General features: G+C 35.4%; 2 protein-coding genes across 3 annotated transcripts; both read right to left on the bottom strand.

The window, feature by feature from the left end:
* Positions 1–777: 777 nt before the first annotated feature.
* Positions 778–3882, bottom strand: LOC113690988 (G-type lectin S-receptor-like serine/threonine-protein kinase At2g19130). Its single transcript, XM_072050933.1, has one exon. The coding sequence runs from the start codon at positions 3553–3555 to the stop codon at positions 1039–1041; it is 2517 nt and encodes an 838-aa protein (XP_071907034.1). The 5' UTR covers positions 3556–3882; the 3' UTR covers positions 778–1038.
* Positions 3883–7384: 3502 nt separating this feature from the next.
* On the bottom strand, positions 7385–10353 carry LOC113690257 (uncharacterized). Of its 2 annotated transcripts, XM_027208095.2 has the most exons (4): positions 9875–10353; positions 9552–9760; positions 8883–8990; positions 7385–8494 (listed from the first exon to the last, which is right to left on the bottom strand). In XM_027208095.2, exons 1-4 carry the CDS (start codon positions 10164–10166, stop codon positions 7796–7798), a joined length of 1308 nt encoding a protein of 435 aa, XP_027063896.1. In that variant the 5' UTR covers positions 10167–10353; the 3' UTR covers positions 7385–7795. The 2 variants fall into 2 exon arrangements, with proteins under 2 accessions (XP_027063896.1, XP_027063897.1); XM_027208096.2 differs by lacking the exon at positions 8883–8990.
* Between the last annotated feature and the right edge of the window lie 1389 nt (positions 10354–11742).

Here is an 11742-nt window from a genome sequence, read left to right as displayed (position 1 = left end):
CTAAAGCAAGGCTCTTGGCAAGAAGTTTCATCAGCTCTTATAACTGAAGCTGAAAGGGAACGAACAGCTGCTGTTTTACCTCGAAAAGTATATGTAACTTTGAGGGATTAGAGATAAAAAATAAAAATAAAAAAATTAGATTTTTACAATATCTAAAATTTTACAAACAATCAGTTTTTTTTTTTCCCCGATTATTTCTTAAAGAAAAACTCGAGTTAAAACAGTAAAAGGGCTCTAAAGATCAAGTTTGTTTCTGCCCTGATCGCAGAATTGACAGATCTAGCCCAAGAATGAGACCATTTATCATCAATTAGGCTTGGCTGCCAAGAATTTGCTCCCATTTGTCATCATTTGTGCTTGACTATCAGGCATCTGGGTAAGATGTTATGTGATCTTATCATATTAGATGTGGTAGACACTTCTGCAACTTACCATGAGTTTTGTCTTGTAGCACTGCACAACTTTGATTAAGTAAAAAGGATTTGGAAGATCAATACTTAGTTGAACAGGACTACTACTTTTGAGTTTTGACAGCTAGTTAAATAAAAGACAGGATTCTGAGCTAACCATTTTCAACTCTGACCAACTCAATTGAATTGATCAATGTACCTAGAGAAAAGCAGAAAATCTATAAACCCCAGGTAAGGCATTATATTAAGTGCTAACTAGTGACTGAAATTTTGCATAACATGTTGCTTGCAGGTACCTCGAATTTGAAGTTTACTGCATATAAAACAGCTTATAGTTACATAACATCCAGATTAAATGCTTTGACAATTAGCAAAGAATTAGCCTTCAAATGGCTACAACATTTCAATTCAAATAGAGAATATAGATCGACACAATGCTTAGGAGGGTATTATTACATATTATCTCATCTGAGCAATTACAAGCCAACTGCATCATTCGTGTACTTGACAACCAGGAAGTGTAGCTTAGCTGCAAAAATGGTTTGCAAAAATTTGAAAAGTTTCTACCTACTAACTGATATTGCAGACTATACAACATCCGAAAGCTAATATTAAATTGCTTTCCTATTTAGACTGGGGAATCTTTGGATGATATGGTGCTCTTGGAATTTGCAGAAGTACTGGAAGTCTTGCTTTGCATTTCTGAACTCTGGTTCGATGATGATTCAGTGAAGAAAACTATATGCTCTTGGCTGTCCACAAACACTTGGAGAGATCGGGGTATTGGAGGTAGATTTACCTCCAAGAGTCCTTCAAGGATCTGAACTACCTGACCCATAGATGGCCTGTGATTTTCTTCATCTTGAACACACCAACATGCCACTTTACACAGTCTTGACACCTCTTCTGCATCAGCCACCCTGTCCAATTTAGGGTCTAATAAGCTGAGGATGTCACCTTCTTCAATTATGACCCTAGCAGCCCAAGTGGGAAAGAACTTCACCACTCCATCCAATGAATTCTCTGAGTTCCTTGTTCCTGATATGAATTCAAAAAGCATCATCCCGTAGCTATAAACATCTGCTTTTGCTGTTATGGCTACTCCTGATATCCACTCTGGTGCAAGATAACCTCTTGTCCCTCTCATAGTTGTTAGGACCCGACTAAAATCACGCCCCATGAGTTTTGCCAGACCAAAATCTGCTACTTTTGGACAGAATTCAGCATCTAGAAGAATGTTCTCTGGCTTGATGTCGCAGTGAATGATGACTTCCCTACACTTTTCATGGAGATAAGCCAACCCTCTAGCTGTTCCTAGAGCAATCTGGTACCTTGTTTTGAAGTCCAAAACCATGGATTCATTGTCACGGAAAAGATGAGAATCCAAAGACCTATTTTCCAAGTATTCATACACAAGTAATCTCTTATCACCTTCAGAGCAAAATCCTCGAAGCCTTGCAAGATTAACGTGTTGGATTGTCCCAATTGTGCTAACTTCTGTGCGAAACTGCTTTTCTCCTTGGCCTATGCTTTCAAGCTTCTTCACAGCTACGACAGTTGAATCAGGCAATGTCCCCTTAAAAACAGAACCAAAACCACCTCCACCCAACTTCTCAGAAAAATTTTTAGTTGCATTCTGCAAGTCTCTGTAGCTGAATGCCAGTAGTGAACCCTCAACAGCTTTTCCACTTCCAACCATTTTACTTCGACGTCTCCAGATTACAAACAGAACCAGACACAAGAGGACCAGCACAAGAACAACAGACCCCGCAACAGCACCTATCACAATCCCTGTGGTATTCTTGCCACTTGAAAACTCAGAAGCAGCAAGTCTAACATTAATTGTTCTTCCACTGCCATCATTAGCTGAAAGTTGTTCGAGACCCAAGATACCCCCATTCCAATTAGAACAACTTCCATTGCTATCGAAATAGTAAGCACTACAAGAACAATTATTCAGACAGGTAGACTCACATTCTCCAGCACTATCAACTGTCACAGACACAGGATTTTTAGGTAATTGCACCTGAGGGTACTCCCGAAACTTATCTTTCTTTACTTTGCCACTGCTATTACTTGGACATTGCAACTCCATTTTCCTCTCGCAGCCACCAGAATAATCCTTCAAATCCCAATCCTCCTCAGACTTAGGCTTGAAACCATCCAAACAATTGCAAAAAGGCAATGAATTCTCATTACAAGTACCAAATGCCCCACAATAAGCATATACTTCACATTGTTGTCTAGGTTGAGCCCAAAACATATTCCATTCCTTAGTATTATCCAACCAAGAAAGTTGCTTAATCTGCCCTGACACATCCATTATGAATCTTGATATAATTGCTGGATTGTAGAGACCATAAGTGAAGTAAGTCTCATTAGCATTATTAATATAAGTAAAATTGTATATATAATTCAACCTCATTTCAGGCACTAAGCTAAAAATATTCCCATTCCAAGGTCCACTAGTCCAATACTCTTGACTCCTATTCCACTTAATTAGATATTGATTATTACTTCGATCAAGCTCAAGAGAGAAAAGCCCTGGTGCAGGATCTTCAGAATTCTTCCAAGAAGTAAGAATCTGCAACTTTCTTGTAATTTTATTATACGAAAGCTTTCCCCCAGGCAACCATGTATCAGTAGGATTATCAAAACTTTCCCAAAGGGATGGTATAGAACTAGGATCTGATAAATTTAATGAACTTGATGATGACCCTTGAGTCAAAATAAAGTTACCATTGTCCAGAAGAACAGCAATAACAGGACTTGATCTTGAAGAAGTGGAAGTAACATTTGTGAACCAAACTGGCATCTTGGATTCATTCAAAAGTACCAAATTTCCATCTTGAATTGTGAGCTCTGAAGAATACTTGTCTTTGACTGGGATTTCTCTGTTTGCTACCCAAACTACAGTTTGCACACTAACTTTCTTGTACCATATTCCAATGTACAAGTTGGAAGAATTACCTGGTTTGAAGAATCCCAGTTCAAAGTTTCCATCTTTGGAGACGAGGGTCTGATCACCTGAAAGAGTTTGGTTAGCAGAAATGGTGTCAGCTCCAATGGATAGATGGGGCTTTAAAGAAAGGTATAAGAAGAGCAAAAGAAGCATCGGAGGGGAGATGCTTTTCTTGGTTTTCATGGTTGCATCAATTTCTGCACAGACAAGAAGGGTACAAAAAGGAGATATATAAGAAGAAGTGGAATTTGCTCAGATCATCTGAAGAATTGTGGTTGATACTTGAAAGCTTGAAGCAGAAAGTTTGTTGTGGAATGAGTCTGCAAGTTTATTTGCATCAATTTCTGTGCAGACAAGAAGGGTACAAAAAGGAGATATATAAGAAGAAGTGGAATTTGCTCAGATCATCTGAAGAATTATGGTTGAAACTTGAAAGCTTGAAGCAGAAAGTTTGTTGTGGAATGAGTCTGCAAGTTGATTAAAGCAGAAACCCAATTCCCTCTTGACTGTGGCAAAGACTTTTCCTCCGTTGTTTCATGGTCAACACGACAGAGTTAAAGTGGCAACTTTGCCCTTTGTCTAAGATCACATTTTCACCCCAATAATTTTTTTTTTATTGTTATTTGTTTTATCCACACAATTCACATCAGGTGGCAATAATGTAGCAATGGAGAAATGCAACTCAATAATTATATTTTAGTGTAAAAGAAATAAAGGAAAACTACACTAAGTAGAGTAGCATTGTATTTATGTAGGAAAAAAATCTTTTAATAATATATTTAATAGTGTAATTATCTTTTTCGTCATTAGAAACAAAAATTTATGCCCTTTGTTTTACCATTTAGGATATCTTAGGACTCGTTCATCATGCTGTAGAATCAAATCCCCCTTTTTGGCATAAATTTGGAGCAAATTTATTCGCAATGATGTAAAGATAAGTGTTTAATGTTCAGAAAAAATGAAAGATTTTAATATTACTATTTTGCCACAAAAATGATGAAATGTTATATGGAATTAAGGGATGGTTGAGTTGGATAGTAAGATGAAATATTAAATTTAGTTTAATATTTTGTTAAAATACCTTTACATTAATACTAGAAGTATCACCAATCACTATACCTTTTCATTGATTATAACAACAATGATGATGATATATTGTACCATTCAAAACATACATCAAAACAATTATTGGTAGAAAAATCGACTATATTAAATAAAGTAAACTATATTTATTGATACCAAAGTATATAAAATAAAGGTACTTTAAAGAAGTTAAAAGTTAACTGTATTTTTCAATTGAAATGTAAACTAATAATTCGGGATGGATGGAAAAGAAAACAAAACTATTAAAGTGGGATGAATGGAGTATTATTTCATTCTTTTTATACTCTTCCATTTACTTATTATGTTATAACTTCCTGCCACAATGCAAACCATAATATACGCTTGTAAATTCAACATTTGAAATTCAAGAAACCTAATACAAGAAATTCTATCCAAAAAATAAAAATACAAATGGCATTTTGGTCAGTTAGTCTGAGTTGGAGTCCAGAGCAGCGGCCGAGTAGTCATCCTCGTGCTTCTAGTGAAATTGAATCATCAAAGACAGATTTCCATTAGTACCCTTCGCCCAAAATAGACAACTTAAGGTGTCAATGGAATACTGGAGAATGACATGACCGTCACCTGGCTACTTGAACCCTAAAACCTCACTGGATTTTCCCATCAAAAAACTGGAAGAAATCACCATTTCTTAACCGTTTATTGGACAGTCTTATTTGTCATTAGTTACGCAACACAAAACATAGTACTATTTTCTAATCCACCATGAATTGTGGTTGGAAGTCGCAATCGCCTTGAATGAGTCTTAGCCACCCAATCAGTACAATAATGGATGAGAAAATTAATAAATGCAAGCCAACCAGCAACCAGGGTGGATCCAAATTGTGTTACATACTATAATTTTCTATTGCAAAACATTAAAGGAAGGAAGGAAGCAAGGTACAATTCATGTCTAAGGTAATCTCCCACGAAATCTTGGATATCCAAATCAAGCTGACTAAGAAACCATCGTCAATCATCAAATACATTAATTTTCTAGATTGAAAAGGGAAGATAATTATCTGCAATTGCTCGAATAATTGCACCATGCAATTGATGTCTCGAGTTTTAGTTTAGAGATGGGCTAAATCCACACTCTATGCACTCATTGGATAAGAGTGTTTTGATGTGTTAAGTTTATTTAATGCTTCTTATAGTTTCAAGAAAACGTATGTTGAGAAAGCAAAAAGAAGAGCGGAAATAATGTTTTCATTGTAAAAGAGAATATTTTCAAGCATTTTACCAATGATTAAGAATATTAATTTTTAATTTAACAATCCAGATTTTTTTTATTACCAATAAGCATGTAAATAGCAATGTCTACATATATCAAATGTATAAAATTAAAGTTTCAATAAATTTTAAGGTGGAACGTGCAATCATAATGATTTTTTTATATGAATATCTGCCATTTGATTATGTGTAAATAAGTATTCAAAACAATTCAACAGAATAAAGGTAGTAGGAAGACGAAAAAATTATTTTAGAGCAACTTCAAAGAAACATAAAAAATATTGGAATGAAATAAACAAGAAAGAAATTTCTCTATAAAACTAAGATAAAGATGAGGATATATAATTTTATTTCACGAAAAATATTATTGCTTTTTATTTTCATTTTGTAGAAAGATAATTTAAATACTAGAAAAAATTTTGGTTTAACGTATAAAAGCTAAGGGCATTAATGTCTAATAAATTTAGATGGATGGGATGAATTATAGGGCACAACTTTGAATAAGTGACAAATTTTGTTTTGTTTTGCACCTGCATATACAATATGGTGCAATTGACATAATATAGTTTAATAAAATCAAATCACTAAAAGATCGGATATTATTTCCACTATGCTGGCCTAACCCTTGTAACGCACTAGAAAAAAAAGACGAAATATTTTTTCATAAGCTAATTTGTTTCTTATTTATAAACATCATAATTTTATTAAATCTACACTGATTGAAAAAAAAAATTATATCAGACATACAAGAGATCTCAAGAAGAGACACTACAATTAAAGACAAGTAATACTACAAAAAGCTAACTTGTTTCTTATTTAACATTGAGTTGGGTTCACAATCTGTGAGAACATTTCGTCCATTCTATGGACAAAAGATGTAATTTTGTAGTGAGATGCACTGCTTTTCATGGTTGGTTTCTTGGTTTACAAATGGGACCAAGCAATTTATTGATTAATGAAAAAAAAAAAAAAAAAGCACCAAAGCCTAATCAACCAAATATATTTTTTGAGGTCACCATCAACCAACGTTGACAGCATAACCAGTCTTGAATTTTAGGAGGACGTGTGGGAAAACTCGGTGTCAAATCTAGAGAAAAATGATGCATTCCTCATCCTCACTTCTTAATTGAGAAAAGAAAGTGTTCAATCGACCAAACCAGCCGGTTTTTCTACAGTCAAAGGTTAATGTGATGCAGAAAAGGTCTTAATAAATAGTAACCGAGAAACCACTTGCAGACATTTGAGTTTCCATTGACACTAGGAGATGGCCAATAAACCAATAGACCATTAACATGTTATTGCTGTTTTGTGGTGGGGTGTTGTTGGTTGGGGGGAGGAAAAAAGAAACAAAAAAACAACAACAACAGCTTCTTGCCATGCTTAGTGGGAAAATGCAATTTGGTCCTTCAAGTTATTGACCTGTCTCCAATTTTCAGTTTCCTGAATTTGAACTTTGAAAAGTAACTCAGGTCCAACACCACAACAGCAGGAACCTAGCTTGTGGAGACTGGAGAGTACCCGAAAAGAAAAAACGCCTAATATTCTAGACAGAGCTTCTAGTCTTTAACAACATAAAATGAAAGACAATCTCACCAGCAGTAAATGTGGACAATACACTAAATCAATTGAAGACGCCTAGATATTTAGCAAGAAGTATTGAGAGAGTTGATCAGTTCACTAAAAACAAAGGGAGTAAAATTCTTGCCTTTCTAGATCATGCATATCTGACTTTTCATCAATCTAGACCTTGAAACGGAATCCTTAAGGCACAAAGAAGGACCATGACTTGCTAAAAGACCATGCTATACAGAAAAATTAGGAGAAGCAAACATCAAGTATGAAACATATTTTTACTTCCTCAATAGCCTCTATACATCCAACTCATCTTGGAAAACATATAGATACAAGCCTTGGCTGCAGGGAACATGGTAAAAGGATAGTTCCTTGCAAAGTATCAACTTTAAGCTTTTCTGTGATAAATATGCGTTTAAAAGATCCATCTACGGATTCTGCAAAATTGACATGCTCGTTCTCTTTTTCAGTTGTTAAGTGTAGAGACAAGGTTGCTGATTGACAAGGAGCCATTCATCTAAATGTTGTCCTCATATGCAGGAAAGTCGGAATCTGTGATCTTTATGCCACGCCTCAATCTTCTTAATAAGCTCACCCTATTCACATGAGACACAAGAAGCCCCACTTGCTTTTTTCTTCTCTTTTTCCCTTGAAGATTGGAATTAGTGGTTTTGGTAGCAGATTTAATTTGAATAGTTTCGACTCTTTCAACTCTTTCTTCACTCCAAAGCTTCTGGTACAACATACTTGATTCTTGCTTTTTACCACAAAATTTGCCAAAATAATACAGGGGCTCAACATAAGAGGGTGATGAAGCTACAATGCCCTTAATACTGGCGGGCTGCAGAAGCTGGACAAACTCCTTTATCTCAGCAAAGCATGAGTGCTCAGAATATGGAACTGTATATATGTATTGATTGTAGATCTGGCCACCTGCCAAACTTCCATTTGGCTTCTTTCTATTCGTGCAGGTGACACTATGCGAAGGAGAAGGACCAAAGGCACTGCCCTTACCTTTAAAGATTTCCTTTGCCCATGGAAGACCAGATGGCATGATGCCAATGGTAGGACGCATCATGTTCAATCCCTCAAGAGTTTCAATGCTAAAGCTGTAACGAGGAATGGCACGAACTCTGGTAAGCGAGGTTTTGGTAGTAAAGTTGTCTTGGAATCCAAGAAGGTGCATCGTCTGCAACCGTTCGGGCCATACCCAGATCTGGATTAAGTACAGAAAGCAACTGAATTTATACTTATACAATGTTAAGGAACTGGGAAACACACTTCTTTTCTGTAAAGAGTAAATCTTCATTCCACAAATCAACATCTTAGCTATAGAAAGATCAACAAATTTGACATTCTCAAATTCCTATGTTGAATTTAGACCACAAAAGAGAAGATGGTTTCCAAAAATCCAGAATTTGTCAGAAGAATGCCAAATAGTTTGACCAGATTCATGCAAAAAATATTAATCAATTCATGGACATTTCTACAAAACTTTCTTTAACAGTTAATTTTGTGTTGCATTACTTTGCAGGTGGACAGTGTAGAAGTAAGAGTCGTAAGACTGCTAACACTCAATATTTTGTTAAAAGGTCCCTGCACACCTTTATTTTCAGAACTTGTGAAACATAGTGCAAAAGATCTTCCTTTCCTAATGAGTCCACACCAATGACTATATCATGATTAGGATGAGAGGAGATGATATTGACAACCTGTTGAAAGCAAAGATTTGTAAGAAATGAGGCAAGGCTTCTCAATATATCATCAAATTCAGGCGGACACAGAAAACATTGAATCAGTCGATAAAATTCTAATTGTCATATTATCTCATAAGAGATGGATAAACACTAAACATGGAAGCAGTTACAGCAATTTAACAGAAAACATTCAAGAATCATGCTGTACAATTCCCATCAAATCCAAAAAATGAAACCCTACTATAGTGCTTGAATTCCTACATATATTACTTGCTTCCTACAATATAAGCCAAAGTAATTAGAACAGGACAATGCAAGAAAGAAAAGCCAAAGAAACAGGAAAAAGCTTAATCAGAAGAAAAGGTCTAATTGTCATATTATGCCTTGCTCAACAGTTTCCAATTCCATAATCATGCTTTACAATTCTCCATTAAATCCCAAACATAAAAGAAGTTAATTCTAACTAGAATCCAGGTATAACTTATTTGCTTACTTCAACATAATGCAAAATATAACTAGACAACTCAAAACACACACAAAACCAAACAAAAGATTCAGCAAGAACAGACCACGCACCTGCCTAGCAGCAACCTCACGAGAAGGAAAAGAATATAACGGATTACAGTAAGTATTATCCAAGTACAAACTATCAAGTTTCTCTTGCTTGAGAGCATTAAGTAGCATATTCCTTGCAATCTGCGCTCTCCTACTCGTTCTCTCCCATCGAAAATCACCCGTATAAAGCATGCATCCGAACTCACCACGAAATAAATACATCACAGCACCTGCAGGATTCGCACTAAAGCAATCTCATTCAGGACTTTTATCAAACCTTTGGCGATCAACTAATAACAATAAAAACGATTCACCAAAAGCCTAGAATTTCAAATTGGAATTACCGGGGCAATGGTGGGCGTCAATGGCCATGACATGGACGGTGATGGGCTGGCCAGACGATGGGGAGAAGAGCGGGAGAGTGTACCAATGGCCGAGGTCGAGGACGCGGAGGAGGGAGAGCTTAAATTGGGGGAATTTCAAAGGAAAGAGCTTGGCGGTGATCAGGGAGCAGAAGAGCGGACCCCATTTCCAGGTCGGAGTAAGGCCGCGTGTGTGATCGGCGTGGAGGTGCGTTAGGAAATAAGCTTGGCTGCCTTGGCTCCACCGGTCCACCGATATTATTCCGCTCTCCATTTTCGGGTGGACATGAAAATTAATGTTCTGTTTCTTTCTGGGTTTTCAGTCACTTAATTACACGAGAATTTAGGATATCTTTTCTGCTTTACTTTTCGGGGGGATTTGGGGCCGCCGGGGGGGTGGTGGGGAACGGTGGATTTTGGATGTGGGCGGTTTGAGGCTGGCGGAGGCGCCAAGGCGAAGAGTGTAGATGGGGTTGGCGGGGGATTTTCGAATTTGAAATCTGAAAATTTTAAGAAGAATGAGAATCACATCCAAGCGACGTCGTATTTGGAGAACCAGCAGTCTGGGTTGGAAGTTAGCCCATAACATTTGCGTTGCGGGACGAGCCCCACTACATCTCCCTTAGCCTTTTGGCCCACATTTCTAGTTTGAACTATTGAGCCCACGTACTTTTTTCTTTTTAATTTTTTTTCATAATCTTTTTTATCAATTAGATTTCCCAGTTGGAGTATAGTAGATGAAGACTCTTGCCTCAAAATATATTAATCTGACTTTTCTAACTTGTAAGTTGAAATCAAAATTGCTTAATGATGCACACATTGAATAAAATTCAAAACAAGGCCTTTTCACCAGCAAATCAAGAACCAAATAGTTTATTTGTTGGCATATATAGGCATCTTTTTGACAAAATTGCAGTCCTACAAATTTCAAAGCCCAATAATATATGAATAGCTAGAAAATTAGTATAAACAAACACATGTATTACTTTAAGCCATTATAAACATAATTGTTAGTAGTTATTTTAATTATTTTGTTTAATTTCTTTTGATAAAGTGTTCTACTCTCTTTGTTCAAAAATATTTATCGCATTTCGGGGGTCCAATTTTTTAAAAATAGTGGATTGATAGTAATATTAGTGAATTTGGTTTCAAAATTACCCTAAAAAATTCAAATTTTAAATTTAAATTTAGTATGAAATATAAATAAGGATGCGGATAAAATTTTTTTTAAAAAAAGAGCAAAAGTAACTTTGACTTTAGTAAGATGACAAACATTTCGAGATATCCCAAAATAGAAAACATAACAATTTTAATGGGACGGAAGAAATATATCAAACTAACAATTAGTTTCCTTATAAAAGTATACCATTAATATATACTTTACCATATGATTAGTACTGCTTTTGAATAACAATTATATAAACATTAACTTTTCTTTTAACAAGACTCTTATGATAAACCAACTCTTAGTTTCTTTGATTACTAAACTTTAAATATCAACTAAGTTATCACTGTACATGTTACACATGAAATGAAAGTCAAATAGAACAAATAAAAAATAATTTCAACTATCATACAAATTGAAGAACTTTCAATCACAGTTTTGAGTTTTGACGCCTCACATTGATAGTAAATAGAATGTTATAGAGTCTAATTTTCACATTTTTCTTTATACTTTGTCTTTCTTCTTAAAAATTTGTTATTCCTAAGTATAGTCTATTGAATACTCATTTCACATTTAGTATGTTTTATTTGCAAAAAAAAAAAAAAAATTTGGTTATCATATCTTCGATTATTCGTTCCCTCAAACTAAAATCTTAGATCCGTCACTGAATGGCATAATGGTTACG

This window comes from Coffea arabica, chromosome 5c (genome assembly GCF_036785885.1).
Source record: "Coffea arabica cultivar ET-39 chromosome 5c, Coffea Arabica ET-39 HiFi, whole genome shotgun sequence".
NCBI lineage: Eukaryota > Viridiplantae > Streptophyta > Magnoliopsida > Gentianales > Rubiaceae > Coffea > Coffea arabica.
Note: the sequence above shows the minus strand (reverse complement) of the source record. Positions and strands in the feature narration are given on the sequence as shown.